This window comes from Sminthopsis crassicaudata, chromosome 6, assembly GCF_048593235.1.
Source record: "Sminthopsis crassicaudata isolate SCR6 chromosome 6, ASM4859323v1, whole genome shotgun sequence".
NCBI lineage: Eukaryota > Metazoa > Chordata > Mammalia > Dasyuromorphia > Dasyuridae > Sminthopsis > Sminthopsis crassicaudata.
The window spans coordinates 70345501-70367866 of NC_133622.1; the positions used below are offsets into that span (position 1 = coordinate 70345501).

Consider the following 22366-nt stretch of genomic DNA (forward strand, 5'->3'; position numbering starts at 1 on the left):
ATATTTACACTGATCAACAGCTATTTATTTCATGTTCTTGTTATATTATCAATCTATAACCTTTCCCAGATTTCTGATTTCATTCACAGGAAGACAGGCAATCTTATTATGATTCAATTTCTTCTGGGGGAATGTTAACATACTGATCATTGGATATATATTTCATATTTCTAACACTAGTGGTTAAATTTATGTTTGTAAAATCATCAAAAAATTCTTAGCACTCTCTCCTGCTGCTCTGCCCTAGTCACTATACATAGGGTATGGCATCAAATTGAGATCTTTTCATTTTGTTCTATCTCATGGAATGCTATGGCCAAAGAATTCTGCCACCTGGTAGGCAAATTCCCAGTCATGAACCTACTATTTGTTCTTAGTTTTTTTTTTTTTTAAGTCAATTAACATATATAAAGAACCTACTATTATGTCAGGCAACATGTGAGTTGCTAAAGGTATAAACAGCCCCTGACCTCAAGGAGCTCATATTTTAATGGGGAAACATTAAATAATAATAAAAACTTTTGTTCAAACAAGAAATATTGGAGTATAATATTTCAAGTTAGGTTGACAATAACTTTGAGGGAAAGCATATCATTGAGAGGGATTAAAAATGATTCTTTTCAAAGATAAATTTCTAGCTATAATTAAAAAAAAACATGAATCAAAGATGTGGAAGGTGAGAATTACTTGGAGTAAGCCAGTGAAAGTGATGGGAGATGGAGAACCATGTCGAACCAACATCAAAGTTATGCATCAGAGAAGAGTGATCCAAACTTAGATCCAAGGAATCATGTGATTCATCCCTTCACCTCATATCCTACATCTTGTAGCACACACATTCTTCAGTGTCTATTTCAGTAATTTATGTACTGATAGTATTGACCATTCAGTTCCACAAACATTTTTCAAAATACTTATTATATATAAAGAACAGGAGATATGAAACAAAATAAAAATAATAAAAATTTAAAAATCACTTTTGACTTCAAAAGGCTTATATTGTACTAGTGTGATGCTACATGAGTACATGAAAACACAAAATAAATACTTAAAAAACAGATATTTTCTGAGAGAAAACATCAACAATTGGGGGGAAGGGAAGAAAGATTCTGGGGGGAAAAATCTTCATGCAGGAAGCAACACTTGAATTGCTTCTTAAAGGAAGACAGAGACTTTAGTGGAAGAACATTTTAGATAGCACATTCTAGATATGCTCAAAAATCAGTGTGTACAAAGAACAGATACAGCACACAGAACATTTTTTTCTGAAAATCAACAAGAAAGTCATTTAATCCAAAGCACAAGATCTTCAAGGGGCGACGATGTTGGCAGTGCTGGCTTTGCCTCCCTTGGAAGAAGCATACCATCCATGCTACTGAAGTTTAGCATTGGCATGGCACAAAGATGTGTGAATGTGGAGAAAGGCAGATTAATATAGAAGACACCATATAAGGGAAGAAATGGGGTCTCTCTCCATAGTTTTCCTCAGTTGCTTTCTGGCTGATTTCTCTAAATGATATGATCCACTTTGGTAGAATTAAAACTTGAAGAAAGCTGCAGATTACCTTTGAAGTAGAACCATGGAACATAAATGCAGCTGGAAATAACATGCTTCACTTCTTCTCTCACTGTGAATATTGCGAATAACCAGGTGCAATGTCAGGAATTCATATATTTTTTTTTTCCATTTCTGCCACCACATCCTTCATGTTGTGATCCTCTGAGAATAAACCGCCACCACTTAGCCTTATTCACTAAATGGGTATTGCCTTCAAGTCAAACTGAGACCTGTTAAAGACTATAGCTTAAAAAGGTCAAGGTTTCCCATTATTTTCATTGTCATCTCTCCTCTTGCAGATCTATATTCTTGCTATTAGACCCAGATGGCTCTGGAGTGAAAAGTGAGGCTGGTAACCTTGCCCAATCCTCTCTCCCTCAAATCCAATTACTTGTATGTCATGGAATCACCTCCCTGATGTCATGGTTCTCTTCCAGAACAAAGACCAAACGATAACAGTTCTTCCACATCTCCAAATGATTTTATGGCAACTCCATAGAAAGAATGGGCATTTCTTCCTCAGACATCCAAAGGTGGCACAGAGGAGATACATGGTAGCTTTTTTCCAAACTTATTACCTACATAGCACTACTTTCTACTTGGGTGATGTTAGGCAAATCATTTGACCCCTGGATCTTGGAAAATGAGGGGAGTTGGAGGAAGAGGGTCTCTACGCTCCTGCTATTCTAAATAGATGATCCTGTGATCCTGGTGTGCATTTGAAATTTGAACGTTTATCATACTATGATACTATGTCACATTATAAATATATAGATGATACTATGTCACATATAAATATAAATATGTGGCAACACATTCACATGCAAATGGATATTGGGATGCTTGGTGATAACTCTTAAGTAATTCTCTTTTACTCAAGATTGGGAGCCTCTCACCATAGAAGGACAAGTATTTAAGGCACTGGTGTGCTCACCTCCCCAGTTCTTATCATGGGTGCCCTTTACTTGTCCTTATTTGTCCTTCTACCTGCAAGCTCAGACACTTTGGACTTGGACACATGGCTATAAGGAACTCCTAATTCAGAAGATGCTTACTCTGAATCCAATTTTACCTGTCTGACCGTTGGATTGTCTCCCAGGATGACTTTGCTCTAGGTACTGAATTGTTACACAGTCTGAATTCTTATTTGCTGATATCTGTTTCTTCTGAGCTTGGACCATCTTTTTTTTTTCCCTAAACTCTAGGACCTTGCCGTAAATTTCTGTGATCACTACTGACCAATCTAGTTAGGCTCTTGCTTAACTTTCTGGATTCTTCACTAGCTACTTGCTCATTCCAGTCTGTGTGTATCTACGGGACCCCTAGATTCAGTCTATAAAATTGAAACAGCTGCTTGATTTTCTTCAATCTCACTGCTTCCTTTCTCCTCCAAGGCTCCCCCCTCCCCAGACGCTAGACCAGCTGCTACCCATTGGCTAACATGACACATTCCTGGCCTATCAATGTGGCCTCCTCTCAGGCACTCTCATATCCCCAGAGGGAAAAGCAGAATATCTTGGAACCACATGTGCTAATACGAACAAGAAGGAAGTCAAGTTTGACGCATTTTTTGGTAATACTAAAATGATAAAATGACAAATGCTTAAAAACATATAGTGTTTACTATATGGACTAAGGTTCAGAGAATATTTTTATCATCCAAACGGATAACACCTCATTATAACAAGTTTTAATTCTGTTGCACAACAACAATAATAACTTATTAACATAACTTATGGTATCTATTAATAATCCATTAGCACAACTTATGTCATTCAAAGGCCCCAATATTTCTGTGTATCGTTCTCCCCCCCTTACTCTGTTCCACCATCTTCCCCAACCTATACTGACATTCAGAATAATAAAGCTATTATAAATATGCTGATGAAAGTGGAGAATAAATGGATCTTTCCCCCAGCTATAATGGCATGTGTGAGCAAAGAGAAGGCTCTTACTGGAGTGTGTAAGCTAAGGACAAACAACAAGACAAAAGTCCTAGATCAAAACAATATTAAGTCTAGTTTTTATAGGCAAGATGATAACATTTTAATTTTCTTTTTAAAAATATTATGAATGGTTCCTACCTTCTCAAGTCCTCCTTTATGTGAAGGGAGATCAACTCCTTAGGAATATGAAAAGACAGTGTGGTCTCATACATCTGCTCTCGAATCCTCATCCATTTGTTATCAGATGTGGGGAATCTATATAACTTATACACTGGATTTTTTAATACTGTAAAGGAGGAAAACAAAAGGATAAAGATGCTTACTTCAACCACTTTTTCCAGCCCTGTCAAATGATTTAACATCAGAATAGCACATGCTTTTGCCAGTGAAAATTATCGTGGTGTATTAAAATCTGCTTTGCCACCTTACCCCAAAGACTATGGAACCTTTCCAAGTGACTTGAGTTGAAATCTCCCACTGCTATCTATCTTCCCCATTAAAATATAAGTTCTTTGAGATATGAAGCAGTATTGCTTTACTTTTTTTCATTTTTAAATTTTTTTTAAAAATTTTAATAAAGCTTTTTATTTTCAAAATATTGACCCTTGCATTTCAGATTTTCTCCTCCTTCCTCCCACTCCTTGGCAATCTAACATATGTTAAATATGTTAAAATATATGTTACATATGTTTATGCAGTAACAAAATATACACTGCATAAAAATTAGATCAAAAATAGAAAGTAGATGAATAAGGAAACAAAATGTGAGCTAACAACAACAAAAAGAGTGAGAATGTTATGATGTGATCTACACTCAGTTCCCACAGTCCTCTCTCTGGGTGTAGATGGCTCTCTTCATCATAAGATCTTTGGAACTGGCCTCAATCATATTATTTTTGGAGAGTCATGTCTATCAGAATTGATCATCCTATAATCTTGTTGTTGCTGTGTACAATGATTTTCTGGTTCTGCTCATTTCACTTAGCATTAGTTCATGTAAGTCTCGCCAGGCCTCTCTAAAATCATCCTCCAAAGCATTTCTTATAGAACAATAATGTTCCATAACATTCATATACCATAACTCATTCTGCCATTCTCCAACTGACAGGCATCCACTTAATTCCCAGTTTCTTGCCACTAAAAAAGGGCTGCCACAAACATTTTTGCACATGTGGGTCCCTTTTCCTCCTTTAAGATCGCTTTGGGATTTAGGCCCAATAGAAAAAGGCAGTATTGCTTTTGAATTAAAATATAAATTCCTTGAGATAAGGGGTAGTATTGCTTTCCAATTGGAATCACCAATTAGAATAATGCTTAGAATACAGTAAAAGTTTTCAATAAATTGTTTTTCATTCATTTATTTTGTTCCTTTGAATTAAAATCTACTTTTTTGTTGCCCTTTACTTTTTAATTGTATATAACATATCTGAATGTCAATAACCAAGTTTTCATATCATTTAGCTTCCATGTCTCAATGGTAACTGATGCTCAGTCATCATTTCAACAGAGAGATATGTCTTTGGCCTTTGCCATGCTCCACCTGGATGTCCAATTATGTTACAAATTGCATGCAGATTCGCTTTGGGAACCATGCATACCCCCCTACTTCCTCAACCACTTTATTAAGCTAAATCTATACAATTATGCTTCTGGATCCATTTACTCACAGTTATTTTTTCAAATCACTAATTCAAATAGAAAATACCTGTGGCACATGCTATACCTTTCAACTAACAATGGAAGCCATGGTGATACCACCTGATCCCCAAAAACTTGTCAAAAATACAGTGTTTTAAGAAACCACTTAAATTTTTATCTTTTCATTCTAAATCTATCCTGCAAAAGCAATGCATTTTAAATTTCATGATTTTAAATATTTTCAAGTTTCTATTAATGAGATATTAATCAGTTACTACTTATATCATTTCAAGAATTTCTTGGGAGAAAGACATAATGCCATCAGACAGACTTGTCTTTCATCTTAATATAAAATGCCTTCAGACTCACAATTTGGAATCCCCTCAACTTTTTACTTAACCTCCAGGCATGATTTTATTGGGTTGGGGAATTGTTGCCATTGAACTAAAGAAGAGATTGTCAAAAAATTGTTCCCATACATCCAAGAAATATTATTAAGCATCAGTACTATATTGAAATCAATGTCTTAAGATCTGAGAGTACAATAAAACAGGAAAGTTCCTACATAAAGAGCTTATATTCTACAGAGGGAGTACATCAAGTAAACATATATGAATGCACGAAAATTTGAGGACCAAAGAAATACAAAGAAAGATTAAGATTGTGTTAAAGGCTATGGATTCTAAAGTGAGAAGGTAAGAGGGAGAACTTCCCAAATATGTGAAAAAGTATATAAAGTCATGAAGGGTAAAGAGGATATTTAGGTTAAAAAAAAAAGTAAATCAGACTGCCTAGAATATAGGGTGAATTAGTAAGAATGGAAAGCCAAATTATTGAGCATTCTAAATGCTAAGATAAGGAGTTAGTGTGGTCTTTATTTTTTTTTTTTTGGAGGGGAGGACTTGGGAGCCACTGAAGTTTCTTGAATATGACAATAAGATTTATTTTCAGAAAATTTTTTAACATTAAATTAATTTTAATTAACAAGCATTATTTTCTTTCTTCTAAATCCCTCTAAATAAAAAGAAAAACAAAAGTCTAATAGCAAGTATGAATAGTCAAACAAAACATCCATCCCCCCATTAGTCATAGGCATATTTAGTATGTCACAAGATAGGTAACATTTTTCATCATGGATCTTTTGGACTTATGGTAATTACTTTTTATAAGAGTTCTTAAGTCATTTTAAATTGTTCATATATAAAATATTGCTATTAACCATATTGTTGTCCTGCTTATGTTTACTTAACTCTGCATTAATTCATATATATCTAGTTTCATGAACCATCATTGTCATTTCTTACAGTCCAACAGTATTCCATTACACTTATATAATGTAATTTTTTCTGGCACTTCCCAGTTAGTTTCCAGTTCTTTGCCATCACAAAAAGAGCTGCTATTAATATTTTTTTGTGTATATAGGATCTTTTCTCCTTCTTCGATCTCTTTGGGTTTAGGCCAAATCGTGGATAATTGGGTTACAAGTTATGCCCAGACTAGTTAGAAACTGCTTTCTAGAATGGCTGACTATTCATAGCTCAACATATTGCATTTTTATAGCCTGTCCCTCATGCATAGAATGCCCTCTTTCCTTATCTCTACCTATTACTTTCCTGGCTTACTTCCCAGCTAAAAATGCCCCTTCTACAAGAAACTTTAAGTGTAATAACTTCCCTTCTGTTGATTATTTTCTCTTTATCTGGCCTATAATTTATATATATATATATATATATATATGTATATATACACGTATATATATACGTATATATATATACATATATATATATATATATACATATATAAACATAGAAACTATAGTTTTTTCATGTTGTCTTACATTGTGAGTTTCTTAAGGAATTCACTGTATTTTACTTTCTTTCACTGGCTATCTTTTGCACTTTTCTTTGTATCCCTATTGCTTAGCCCAGTTCTTGGCTAATAATGGATATTTTAATAAATACAATTAATTGACTGATTATATTACTCTATGTGGATCCTCCAGCTCTCCAATATTTGTTATTTTCCTTCTTTGTCAACTTTGATAATCTGAATGGATGTGAGGTAAAATCTCCAGAATATTATTTTGGTGACTATGATAAGAAAAACATTTGAAGATATAGTTGTAAAAGTTCCTCAGTAAGTAGAATATATAATATAAAATTTATCTCAACTTCTAAAAGCACCTATACTATTGCAGAACACACACATCAATCCAATAAGACTAAATAACACAACTATAGCCAATAATTGCTCAAATACTAGTGGTTCAGAGATGTCTTTAAAGCAATAGTCTCATCTTCAGTTATGAGAAAGAGAAGATCCTCTGGGACACATCTGTAACTCAAAATAATTCTGGAAATTGGGAATAAATGAGTTAATTTATCAAGGTATTCAAGTGTTGATTCAACTTATAAAGGAAAAAAATAAGGTATACCATGAATGAATGTCTATTTTGAAATCACATCTATTTTACTTATGTAACAATTTTCTTCTCATTTTCATAGGAATTATTTGGGCTTATTTTCCTTAGTATTCAATCAGGACTTCACTCCATTTATGTATTGTCTCTGTTCATTTTATAATGCTAGTATTAAAAAAAAGAATATTGTAGTAATAATTAGTTTTAATTCAGTTTCATGCCCCAATGAATACTCTTCCTCTAGAAATTATTCTGTATATGCTTTATATTTATTTACTTATATAAATATATAAGCCCAGCCAAATGCAAGTTCCTTAAGGACCAAATGCAAGGTCAGCTGGTTTTTATAGGTTTAGTTAACACAATATTCTGCACATAGTAGGTGTTTAGGAAATGCTCAGTGAATGGCCTTGAATGGAATTTCAAGAGATTGGAAAAGTACTAATGAAAATTTCAAATATTTAGCAATCCTATTATCTCTATTATGCAGTCCACATGCTGCCTTATAGTTTACCAAAACCCCAATTCTATTTCAAATCCATGAGATGAAAAACCTCTGGGCCATCTTGTTTCTTTTGTAAAATATTATTTAATTATTTCACAGTATTTTTTTTTCATGTCTGGATACTATCATGAAGTATGCAGTCTGATTTTCTTCCCCATCATTCCAATAAAAACCCTTTGACTTCTTTGACTTTTTCATTCCCTGGCAATGTAGTATGTTCTAAATATAATCCTTTGTTGAATTAGCTTAAGCAGAAAATCATGGGCAGTTTGATTAATGATTCCCAAAAGTCTCATTTGACCACCCAGAGTACATCATCTACATACACTGTGGGAACTCTACTGTTTAGAAAGTAAACATTTGGCAGAAAAAAAAGTCAAATAATTAGACAATTTAATCATTCCCTTCTCCCACCCAAAAGGACATATGTATTTTTTAAATACTCTATTCCCTTTTTATGGTGAAATGTCTTATGCTTGAGAAATTTCCTGAATCATAGAGATTATTCTCCTTGGTTTATGAAATTCAAAAATATGTCTCACAATAGAGATCCAATCATCAGTCAACAAGAGCACCTACTGGGTACAAAACACATAGTAAGTATGAAGAAAAGGGGAAACAATAGAAAGAAGACAATAAGGAGGAAAAAATAAGTCAATCCAATCCTCTTATGCATTTGTGTACTGATGGTAAAAGAATCCTAACATTCCCAATTTAGAAGAGAGTTCAATAACTTTAGTTCAATTAATAAAAACATCCCTTTTATAGCAGTTCAAATAAATTGTCAAGGAGGTTTTATATGAAACCATATGATAAAGTGGCATGAATCATTGAAGCAGCCTATTCTACCTTTGGATAATTACAAGTTTTATAAAGTTTTTTTTTTCATATATAAGGCATAATTCTGCTTCTCTGAAAATTCCCTCCACCACTTCTAATTTTTCTATGAAGCAAAACAGAGCAAGGTTGATCTTTCTTCCCATGATAGCAAGTACTTGAACCTCTGCAGGAGGTTCTCTTCAACCTGTCCTTCTCTGATATGAACTCAAGATCATTTCAGATTAGAGTTATTTTCCTCTACAAGTGCTCCAAATTTTCAATGCCTTTAATAAAATGTGGCAACCAAAATTGGACGTAATGTCACAAAGGTCCTATGAATCAAAAAGGACTCAACTTAAATGATTATCTGGAAGCAATTGTCTTAATTCAGTCTTAAGATTGACTGCCATATTATGTTGTTGACTTACATTTTAGCCACTAACATCCAAATAAGTTATTCAAATAAACTTTAGAAATAAGCCAGTCCCATTCACAATTGATCTTGTGAACCCAAGTGTAGGACATTATATTTATGCCGATTAAACTTAATCTTATTCAATTAAAGTTCATCAATTTAATATTTTTACCCAGAGGTTTCAAATATGCAGCCCACAACACTCTCAGGTATAGTCCAAATCATATTAAATTGTAATTGAGAAATATTTAATAACATAAAAGCACAATAAAGCATAAATTAAATGTTATACTTTAAAACTAAGTCAATATGTGGCCCACAGAGATCTTTCACATATAATTTATTGGTCTCATATTTATTTAAATATCTTGAGTTAACAATATATTTTTATTTAATGTAGTTCAGTATTCAAATAGCCATCCCTACTACCCTTGTGCCAGTTGACATAGAACTAAAGAATATGTGAAGGATCTGTGTGATTTTCCCAACATAGGTTGCAATCTGTTTATTACCAAGATGATCCTAAGTAATTGTGCAAGGCATAATAGATTACAATTTCTAGAAGACTAACTAAAATAATGAGGATAGTGTAAAATCATAATAGCCACCTAAAGAAATGGATCTCATGTGTTAAAACTTCTCACAGCAGGCCACAAGGTAAAAGCTATTGCTGACATATCAAAATGCTTCTCATTAGCAACTGCAAGAGATCATTTTACACTTGTGTATTTGCATTTTAAATTTAGGTAGAGACTGTCTTTTGCCTCTTTGTATCTACAGTGACTGGAACTTTAAAAAGTTTTAATAATCTTAATAAACTGGAAGTTTAATAAATGTTTACTGACCGACCAACTGACTGAGAGGAAAAGTCCAAGAAGGAATTATTAACAAGCATCCCAAGCAGTTGATTTCTGTGGGTGTTAAGATCCTTTTCATATAGAATTAGTTTTGTTGACTATAGAATTTCCTCAACTCAGCTATGCTATATAATCCTGACCTGAACTTTGAAAATAAATACTATAGACTTAACTTCTTTTACTAAAATTATTTGTAAAAATCAATTTCTAACTCCCTTCCCATGAGAAATCAGTTGTGAAAGTTTAAACTGCCTCCAATGGCCAGAAGAGTGACAATGGAGAAGAAAAGTGTTTGAGAGACTCTCCTACTGATAGGACATCTAAGATGAATTTAAGTCTAAAAGGTAATAATAGATTTTCTGTGCACTTATAATCCAGATCTGAAGAACAGGACTAAATTCCTTTCCTCTACCGTCACTTTGATCCTCTGACATTGTTATATGATCTCTAAAGCTATTACTCTGAGACCAAATGGACAACTGCTGTTGTAAGATGACCACAGAATTGAGGCAATAGCGAATATCCTTTATTCCCAAAGTCCAAAAGACTTTGTGGCTGTGCAAGAAACTCTAAGGAAGAAAAACCACATTTTTTTCATTCCTTTCTGCCTTCTATGCTTTTTCCTTCTTCCTGTCTAGAAAAATATCTTCCTTAGAGCTACCAATGGTTTTGATTGAATTTGATATTATCTGGAAGGCACCATAAAAAAGAGGAAAATTAATGTTATCCATTATATGTAAATGGGAGTAGCCAGAAACAAATGGAATAAACATAAATGACCAACAATATGGGAATGGTTATATGTATCATGTCACATTTGTGGAATGGAATATTACTGAGTCTGAGCACAAGAAATATGAGGATAACTTGCAAAGACAATACCAGAAATGATGCAAAAAATAGGAAAAAAGATGTTGGACCAAAAGGAATAGACACAGTGTAATCATCTGAGGAAAACTTATTGGAAAGGAATAGATAAAAACATCCTAATGGAGATATAAAGGGGGTGACTGAACAACTCTCTAGAAACAGCAAAGTACTTAAATTGTGATCTAATCCAAGTTCCTCAAAGGCAAGCGATATGTGTGTTTTTTTCCTTCTTATCTCTAGTGTCTAAGCACAGTACCTGGAACATAGTATATATTTAATAAATACCTGATGAATATATTGACAGATTTTGAATAGCAGGGCCAGGAATCAAATGTAGGTCCTGCAGTTAGTAATTCAGTGGTTTAGAAAACAATCAATAGTCAGAGAAATGAGTTAGAAAGAAGCATTATAATTCTTAAAAAAAAATAAAATAAAATAATGGCTCACTGGAAAGGGACAGCAAGAAGACTAAGAGGAAAGATTAAATAATATATCAGTAACATTTATTTTAAAAATAAAAAGTAAAATAGAAGAAACACTGGATAGCCACGATTCTCTTTAGCATGACTACTTTGGGACTTAAACTGGAATCCTTTTTTACATAAACATAAAAACAAAAACAAGGGAGAAAGAAGAACCACCCTCAGTCTTCTCTATCATGAAAACTAGGGAGGATTAGAATAATTAGTCATTTATTCAATAAACTTGTATTTAGCACACAATGCTAGGCAATGTGCTAAGCACTGGATAATAAGAGCTAAGCCTAAATTTTGGCTTAGTCCGGAACAAAGAGTTTTGGTTGTTTGTTATTATTATTTGTCTTTTAAAAAATAATGCAACAGTCACCTGTCGATCATAACATGGAACTAAAATTATATTAAATAATATTTTAAAACATAATATTGGAATAAAAAGGTTTTAATCACTGACTTTAAAACCAAGAAACATTTGCAGTACTTGGATCTCAATTAAAGACATGACATTACCCACTTCAATCCTTTGACAATACAAAAAACCAGGTGTTTTACACAGGACTGGCTGAGCTAAGAACTGGGCAGATATGGCTACAACAGATGCCCAGCCTCAGGAGGTGATCCAAGTTCCCACTACACAGGATATTCTTTCTTCTGTCCCATCCCTCTCTAAAGTTTAACTTATCTACCTTTCTTCCATGGCCATTGGCTTCAATCATAATTTTAAGAACACATTAAAAATCTTAAGGAATCAGAGTACGAAATGAAAGCAACGTATATTTGATAGTGATATGCTCAAGGAGACACTGCATGGAAAGAATGGGAAAATCATTTTCTCCATTGGCAGAGTATATCTGTTCAAGTCCTAGTCATGTATGTGTCTTTGGGGCCACTTGCTACCTGTATTTTCTTCTTTTCCCTTATTTGTTGACTAAATGACCTCTAAGTCTTTTTGGATTCGTGCAGTGGAAAGAATACTAGCTCTGATACAATCTATGCGAACCTTTTGAGGCCATGGGATCCTGACATGGTATCTATAACATCCCTATACATACATAACAGGTCTGGGATAGGTGGAGTCTGTTTCAATTCTAGAGCTCTGATTATGACTTTTGTAATGGGTGAATGTAGAGGGCCAGTAGCAGTACCTTTGTTTCAAGTATACTTTTCCAGAGTTCCGGCCCTCTACAGATGACTGTGACCAAATTGCTCAGGAAAACAACAGGGTTTCAGGACTCTCACCTTAGCTCTATGCTGGCACAAACAAAAATATAGACACAGAAGGTGAGGTTTAAAAGAAATAACCTGTTTCAAAACTGGTGACTCTGACTAGTCTATGCATATGTTTAAAGCAAACTCTTAGGATTCAATAATTGATCAATAAATATTTATTAAGTGCCTTCCATGTGTCAGACATGGTGCTAAATGCTAGAGATACAAAAAGAGGCAAATGGTAATCTGGATCTTCAAAGACCTTATAATCTGATGGATTTTAAAACTTAAAGAAAGTTAGTGTGGCAATTAAAAGACCTATCTCATGGTATATTTGAATATCATGCAACTCAAAAGGCTTTAGAGACAGATCTTATTTCAAGTGGAAATGTTCTCAGATGTGCCCAGGAAAAGGTGAGAGAAGGGAAAGTTTTTGACACATGCAGTGTATTTTATTTGGAAACAAATTCAAAAGTTTTTGAGAAGGAAGTGGTAAGACATTGCTTCTTTCTCAGTGTAAGGGTGAGGTTGATTGAGTAAAATAATAAAATCAGCTCACTTTGATTTGAAGCTCTGAGAGACTATAGAGCTGGGAACAAGGACAGACTTTTGAGCAAGTATGAAACATTCTTGGATGAACTTGAAGCACCTGACTCATAGTATGTGTGAAAGTTAGAATAAGAGCTTCAGAGTAATGGCTATATCAGGGGAAAAGATGACCTTCCCCTTTCCATTCCATTCCAGAATATGAAAAAGCTGTGAGAGGAACTACCGCAACAAAAATTATAGAATGTGTGCTCTTTGAGGATGGGGAATGTATTTTCCCTTTCTTATATCCCTAGAATTAGGCACTTTTGCTTAACAAATGCACTGACCAAAGATCATAGTTTCAGAGAAACTTGGCCAACTCAGGTCAACCATAAATCACCATCAGCAACAGCTGGATTCATTCAGACAATTCCACAATGTTCAGAGAGCGCCAAGATGTCTAGGGTCCAAAAATATGAAGAGCAACAGCTGAGAAAACTGAGAAAGCAACTGCAGGAGAAGAAAGGAAAAATACCTCCTCCCCCTTCTTCCCTTCCCTGTCCTGAAGAAAGTAAAGCATATTAATTCATAAAGCAAGGTAGAATGAGAGCTGTTAGGACATTATCAATAAGGCTGAAGAAGGAAGGTCACAAACAAGAAATCAAGTCTATATCTTATCTTTCATTTGTTCACTATTACTTGCTCTCCATCGTAAGACATTTTTAAATAATTTCAATAACGGTAAACAATAACAACAAAACACAACCACAAAAAAAAATCTTTTAGAAAATCTAGTTTAAATATGCAAAAGGAAGGCAATCTAAAGCAAAGTGGGGAAAGTAGGTCCTGTTGCTATCATGAAGTCAGGTGTAATCTACCCTATAGCAAAGATAATAATCTATATCAAAGAGTGATAACTTTTCTTCTCTTGACTGTAGTTTCCTCATCTGTAAATAAAGATCTTTTCCAACTTTTAATCCTATGATCCAATATTAAGTAAAATTTATTGGGGCAGCTAGGTGGCATAGTGGATACAGTACCAGCCCTGAAGTCAGGAGGACCTGAGTTCAAATATGGCCTCAGACATTTAGCACTTCCTAGCTGTGTGACTCTGGGCAAGATGCTTAAATCCAATTGCTTCAGCAAAAATAAAAATAAAAATAAATAAATGAATAAATAAAATTTATCACAAATATAAGAATTGGAAAAGATGCTATTCTCAAAGTCCAGAAGACTTGGGTTCGAATTCTGCCTCTGATAGCTAACTAAAAAATTCCTTACATAAGCCTAGGCAAGTCATGTATATAGACAACTTGCTAATAATCAAAGCTGTAGAGAAAGAGCTGATCTGCCCATGGCAAGAGAGTTTCCTCCCCTAGGGGCTACCCATATCAATGAGACCATAGTCTCAGCCCTGACCCAAACCTGTCAAATAACTTTAACATTCTTTAAAGCAAAGAGGAAAAACAATGGGGCATGTGCTGTTAGGTAGCTAGAATGCCTCAGGATTCCAAAATAATAAGATGAAAACCTCTTACAATAAGCCTGAATGCTTGCTTGCAGAATTTTATGTATCATGCTGCATTCAAAAGGGATTTTCAGTGCTCTATTTATCTCAGTTGTTCCCTAATTTGAAACACTTATAAGAGGCACTGTGGATCAGTGGACATGGAGTCAGGAACTCTTCAGCCTATGATACATGCTGCCTGTATGACCAAAACAAATCCTTTCATTAATCCTTTGGGGCTCCAGCCAAGACTCAATGGAACCTACAACTTGTTGAGTAGTATCAGTGAGGCAATTCTCACACTAAGAGCTCCCTATATTGAAGAAGTCACAGATCCAGACTGAAAATATAAAGTTTATAGGTTGTCATGAGACAAAGATGTCAACTTGATTAAGCTAAGTGAATTTCATATTATAATACTTTAAACATTCCTTTAAGTTGTATTTATCAACCCTTCAATATAGAATTGATTCCTGTATAGTTGTCCATTCTGTAAAAAAAAAAAAATACCAGAAACCTCTTATAAAGCATTTTTGATGGCCTTTACTGAAGCAGTCTCTTCTGACTTTGATCTCTAATCATTTTTATCTCCATTATTCTCTTTAATATTAAGCTTTTTGAGAACATTCCATAGCTCCCTTTTTGGGGAATGTCCCTTAAGGGCAGGATCTTTCTTTGACTTATTCATTTTCAGCTATGCCATACACCTCCCAAGAGTAGACTTAATATATTTTGAAGTAAATCAAACATTTTTAGGCATTGCAACATAACAATCAGTTCCTGGAAGGTAACAGCAATTCCTCCACTTTGTGAATAGAAATGAGGGGTTGCTGGCTCTTTGTGAGCAAAGATCAGATAATTTCAGAGTTGAAAGGGACTTAAGGTGTCATTTAGTTCAATTTGGATCCGATGAGGGTTTCATTTTATGATATCCTCAACAACTCACTCATACAACTTTCACAAATCTAGTGATGGAGAAACCAGTAACAGTTCATTTCACTTCTAGGCTTCTCTGAGTAACTACTAATTCTACCTACCCTCACTAGATATCATTTTGTTTCTTGCCTTTTATCCAATGGCCAAAAAACACCAAAATCCCAATAACCCACAAATGATAATATACAAGAAATATATACTCACTGTAACATTGATTAATTTCTCTATACGCATATCTAAAAGCAAATTGATGAAGATAGAAGAAAATAACAAAAGCTTAATTGTTGATAAAATTTAAAGTAATTTTAAAGCTCTTAGAACTCATCTGATCAGATCCTCATTTTACAAAGCAGGAAGCTAGAGCCTAGGACGTTGACATGGCTTGTCTAAGGTCCTAAGGTTAGTTACTTGTGCAAATGGGACTAGAATACAAGTCTCCTTACTTTTAGACCATTGCTATGCTTTATTCTACCACCCTGCTATTGGTTATATTTTATTTAAAGATAAGGGAGTAAGGTAAGTAGGGTTAATGAATATCTGTCATTGTAAATTGCAGTCACTGACATCCCAAAATGGTGACCTATCAATGAAAGATTACACAGTACACTCTCTTGGTCTAGGTCCATCACGTTTTTATTTTAAGGTTAATTATTCTGCTTTCTCTTTGGTAGGTTACTATTACAGTAAGACAGAAAAGCTTTGTCCTATTGTGTTAGGATGGGAGCTTAGTGCTTTAATTATAACCTTTGATGAAAAAGCCCTGTCATGCTGGTGTCACATTTATATTGTATTTTAACATGACAGTCAGAAACCAAAGATTCACAAGGGTCAAATGTAATTAAAAGTATTTCTAAATTAATTCCTTAATTTACGTGCTACATGATAATAACTCTTTTTGAACATTCAGGTCAGAGTTTTTAATTCATTATAAACATCTACCTTTATCATAAATATTAAAAGCAAAATAACATTAAGAAAACTCTTAGACACTGGTATTCCATTTAACTAAAATGCTCAAGTCACTAGAACATTCTCATCAATTATATAATAATAACTGATATTCATAAGGATGGTAAAATACCTTAAAGCAACTCCTGAACCATTAGAGAAGAATAAATTCAGGTCAAAACATCTATTGGGGTTGTATATTCTAGTCTATAGTGTTGAAGAGCCATAATCCCTAAGCATTTCATTCATTCAGAATATTGGATGAGCAATAATACGGCCTTTCCCAGGCATGACAGATAAAAAGTATTTTCCGTATATCCTTTCTTCTAGTCTCAGTGAATGTTTTTCACTGGCAAATATGGATTCAAAATTGTTTCTATGTTGCCTACAGTCTTTACTAAACAAATAGAAAGGTAAACAGCTCTTATTCTCTCAACATACTCTCTAAGACTATAATGTGCTTTTTTCTGATAAAACAAAAGCTGACGTAAATAATCACCTTTTACAAAGCGAACTTGGTTTTTTTTTCTCCCTGCAATTTTTACTATTCTGACCCCTTCTTCCTGTCCTCCCCTTCTCATTTCCTGCTCCTGAAGCTGACTGGGAACAGGCTATGGAAAGAGTAGGGGCTGCAGTAGGAAATTAAGATTTTTGTGTTAGAAGAGTTAAGTGAGTTTCCTGGAGTATAAATGAAATCTCTGGAGATATAAATAGAATCCTGATGAACCACTGTGAGATATGGCATTCTTTCCCACTCAAGGAGTACTTCATAATTCTCTTGAGGCTGGTGAGTTTCACATAATATATTAATACCCAGACTGGGGAAGAATGTCAATAGCTCCCTATGCCTGCTGACTTAAAAGAAATCGCATAGAGAGCATGATAAATTATCTAGGCTATGCGTGGAACCAAATCATATGCAGTTGATATACAAACAGTGTATGTTTATATCTAAGACAGATACATTTTAAAATATATATAATGCCGAGATTTTGGATCCATGTCCCATACTTGTACACTTTATCATATGAGATTTTCTCTATCTTTAGTGGTAAATGATCAGTCATGAGGATGGATAAGGTTGCATAAGGATACCATGAAATTCTACAGCCTGTAGTTCAATAGTCTTTTTGCTCTATTCTTCAATACTTCAAGGATCATTGCTTTTATGGGGTGGACATTCCCTCTGCTATAGCAAATCACAGTCTTACCCTGACAGTAGAAAATTTCTGTAGACAAAAAAGAAACCTTCATACCCTATGAGCACAACCAACCACTCACTTAACCAGGCTGATTCTCGGACAACAGACATACAGTTTAGTCACTGAACTGGCACTTAAAGCTTTTATGGCAGTGGGACTGCTATAGTCTGTGATCCATTGAGAACTCAGGAGTTAACCTCTTGTTCCCTTGAGGTTTAAAAACAAGGGGACGTGTTTTACTGTAGTTTTTGCATTACATTATACATTATACTAAGTATTGTAACAATGGTACTTCATGTAGGGATAATTTGTGACAATATTATATTAATATTATGAGGTATGCAGCGCATACTCTATTATTTCTCATTTGAAAGATGAAAAAGTCAGAATGACTTCCTCAAAGTATGTATGGCTAGGAAGTGATCCAATAAGATGAGAACAGAGGCTTTCTTACTTTTAAACCTCATCACATCAACAACTGTGAGAAGTAGCTGCCCCACTGGGAGCCTGTCAACTGGAAATTGTCTGTTGGGCAACACAGCTTTGCTCCCTTCCTTCCTTCCCCCCTCTTTTTCTTTTTCTTTTTTCCTTTTTCCTCTCACCCTCCCCTTCCTCTTATGCTTCCCCTCTCCCTCTTCTCCCTCCCTCTCCCTATATCTTAAACTCAAATCATTCTGGCTCTCATTGATTTGACAGAAATCCCAGGCCAAGCCCTAATTGGCCTTTATTTAGACCCTGATATACTCAGAGTGAATAGCAATTGTGTCTGTCTGGGCAGAAATCCGAGAATCTTCCCCTCCCAGGTAGGATTTTTTTTTTTTTAATTAGGTAAAAGAGGTCATTCTTGCCTCATTTCTTACATAGGCTTAATTACTGAATAAGCATGGCCTCAATCAAAAGAAGACCTATTAAAAACTTTAATTTAAAAAGGCAAGCTCTCCCATTGCATCCAGGCTAATCTCCAATCTTCTGGTTCCATATCTTGCCATTGATAGGTAATCCAGATCAATCAGGCTCTGCTCTTTAAACTATAGAGATTATAGTAATTTATAATCTATAGAGTTTATAGTAGCTACTTCATAGAGTTTTTTTTTAAGGTCAATTAAGGTAATATATGCAAGTATTTTGCAAACTTTAAAATCCATGTAAAGTACTAGCTGTTGTTATTATAGTAGGTATTTAGGGGTACTAAGAAACAGGGTATATAGAGCCCAGGGCTGGGAATCAGGAACTCATGTTCCTGTATTCAAATCTGGCCTCAGACATTTAATAGCTGGGTGATTCTGGGCAAGTCAATTAATCCTGCTTTGCCTCAGTTTCTTTATCTGTCAAATGAGCTGGAGAAGAAAAGGCAAATCAACTCTAGTATCTTTGCCCAGAAAAGCCCAAATGAGTCGTAAAGAGTTAGACATAACTGAAAATGACTGAACAACAAAGCTCACTGAAGTAATGAATGAATGAATCTCTAAAGGCAGTAAGAAATCACATTTTATGGGATATGTCAGTGGTTATCTCATGAGCAAAAAATACTGTCATGAATGAATGGAAAACATTAAATTATGTCCCTGTATAACCTATATCAGATTATTTATCATCTTCAGGAAAAGGGGAGAATAGAGAGGGATAGAATTTGGAACTCAAAATTTTAATTAAAAGAACTCTAAATGTTAAAAAAGTTTTAACATAATTGGGGGGAAATGTAATATTACATTTTTTTAAACTATATGCCCAATCATTGTGCTAAAGGTTATAGTTACAAATGGGGGTGGGTGGGAGGAAATCAAGTCTTTTCTTGCTTTCAAGGAGATCACACTCTAATTGAGAAGACAATATATATCACCAGATTCAGCTGCTGGGCAGATGGGAAATCTTAGTGGTTCAGTGGTCAAGAGGATGGGAGACCTGGGTGTTCCTCAGTTATGTGAATCAATGTTCATTTAGAAAACAATTCAAAAGGTCTTCAAATTTGAGACACTAGGCAAACAGTAAGGTTTAGAGGATCTTAGGAAGTAAATGGCAGGGCACCTGATTTTTCTCCAAAAGAATAAATTTGGCAACTCCCATATTAATTCAAGTCCTCTGAGGAGTCACTGTATACAAAGTTCAAAAGCAACAAGAGAGGGTGGGTCCTGGCTACAACTTGGATGTTCCAGATGCATTGAGAATAGATGGATGATATAGGGGAGGGTAAAGGGAGAGGAGGTCAGATGAGGAAGGCTGCAAAAGGCTTAACCATTTAATGGGTTGGTGAGATTAAAAGATTGGAAAACTCCAGATCAACTCAACAAAATCCTTCAAGAAATCATCAGTTGGTGACATTTTATGCCTTTGGAGGGAGTGCCTATATGAATTAGACTTAATTCCTTAAGGACATTAAATGACATTAAAACATGAATTGTTAAATATCTGTTCAATATCGCAGTGTTTTAAAATTGGGGGAGGAAATTATTCTTCATTTGTAATTTTCAAATATTACTTACTGTTCTGAAAATATTTCTTTTACTTCCAAAAGTACTATCATGAAATTAAGGTAGTTTTCAATGTTTTGAAACCATAAATCTAAATGGCTCATTTCAGAATTTCCCACATATTCTCGGAACCTATTTAGAATTCAATTAAATTCATGGGGTATTTAGTGAGCACCTACTATGTAACAAGGAACATACTCCATTGTGAAAAACTGACATGAACACAAATAAGTAAATGCAGATTATATTGAAGATCCCTATAAAGTAATATCCAGATGAGAGGTGGAGGAGTAAAAAGGAGTTCCAATCCGGATCTCCAAAACTGTGACACATACCTGCATTTAAGAAAGGTAAGCTGTCCTTGTCATTGACGCCTTCTGGGGCAATGGACTCACACGCCAATGCACACTGGAAAAGAAAAGGGAATTGGAGCTTTGAAAACAAGCAGACAAATACCAAGAGACTAGAAGACAGTTTATGTTGCCTGGGGAAGCTTTGGCTCAAACCCTCCTGACAACTTTTCTTTCCAGCCCTACCCATTTTGTTCAGCTCATTTGGTTTTAATTATTGATTTACATTTCTTCCATGAAACAGAATTGCATTATTTAATCACAGGCTACATCCTCTTCCTAGCCAAAGAATGTTTACAAAAGATAGCAAAATGTGAATTATTGTCCCAAACATGCTAGAGATGCACACTCCTAACTGCGTTAAGGCAAGCTAGAAAATCATTTGTGACAAGTTGAATGGTTTCAGAGGGGTTTCTTTCAGCTGGGCTGCTTTCAGACCAACAGCAGACAGTTCCCTTTGATTTACAGCAAATGCAACTTTAAACAGAGAATAAAGTAGGTGGCAATACGTGATTATCAAGGGCAAAAGAACCTAAGCCAGTAACATGTCACTGACAAAACGAGCTACAGAGATGTTTGTTGAGAAGGACACTATTAAAATATGAGATCATCTCTGCAATGATATGTAACTGTCATTAGTGATGAATGGGCCATGCATGACTGCCTTATCTCACCTGGGTGTATGCAGAGAATAGAAGGGAGTGGGACATGGAACAGCAGAATGAGGGGCATTTCCTTTATTTCTTGTAAATGAATTATAAGTTTGAGCCTTTCTTTGATTCCTAGACATGGGAAGTTTGCTACATCCAGATGAAGGAAAACCTCATTGGCCCCAGGAAAGTGAGAAGAGACCTTTGTCATTTCCATAGGCAGGCAGCCACCAGTATTTGTTTGATCATATGAGTTATCCTCCGCCTCCAGTCAGAAAATAAGATCACTTAGCAAACAAATATACCAAATATAAAGAGAAAAATTCAAACTTATTTGAGAAAAAAACTTCCCATGTGGAAAATTACTTCAGTAGAAAATCTCAAGCGAAATCATTCTTCAAATTCCCTGCAGTTTCAATTTCTAAGTGGGCAATTTTCTGTTTCAATCAATCAACCACCATTTATTAAGCATCTACTACCATGTGCCAGGCACTGTTCTAAACACTAGGGATACAAAGAAAGACAAAAGAGTCTCTGCCCTTAAGGAATTCATAGTTTGTATGGGAGATAAAATGCAAATAACTACATACAAACAAGCAATATAGAGAATTAGTAGTAATCTCAGGAGGAAATACCATGGAAGGAGAATTTAAGAATATCTCAAAAGACCAAGCAGCATCAATTGAATCAGTGAATTTTTTTTAGGGCTTAGTGGCAAAGTAGATAAAGCACTTGATTTGAAAGCACAAAGACATATCCTCCTAGGTTCAAATTTAGTTTCAGACACAGGATCCTAAGCAAATCATTCAACCATCTTTGACTCAGTTTCCTCATCTGTAAAATGAGGGGGAAGGAAATGGGAAACCACTCCAGTATTTTTGTCAAGAAATCCCCAAATGGGATCATTTAAGAGTTGAAAATGACTGAAACTTAAAAAAAAATACACAAGTCAAAGAAAATGGAAGCTAGTTGAAAAATTTTATTTCATTGCAAAATAATAATAGGTTCTTGCATCTATTGACATGTCAAGTCCTTCTGTGTTTTAAGTGGTACTGGGAAAGGTTT

At 34.7% G+C, this 22366-nt stretch overlaps 1 protein-coding gene across 5 annotated transcripts in view; it reads right to left on the reverse strand.

The window, feature by feature from the left end:
- INPP4B (inositol polyphosphate-4-phosphatase type II B) overlaps nucleotides 1-22366 on the reverse strand; it is a 910680-nt gene that overhangs the window by 234600 nt on the left and 653714 nt on the right. For all 5 annotated transcript variants that reach the window (XM_074275067.1, XM_074275068.1, XM_074275070.1 and 2 more), the window contains 2 exons: nucleotides 20637-20709; nucleotides 3643-3790 (listed from right to left, as the gene is read on the reverse strand). In XM_074275067.1, coding sequence (XP_074131168.1) covers nucleotides 3643-3790; nucleotides 20637-20709 — 221 coding nt within the window. The remainder of the gene's footprint in view (nucleotides 1-3642; nucleotides 3791-20636; nucleotides 20710-22366) is intronic.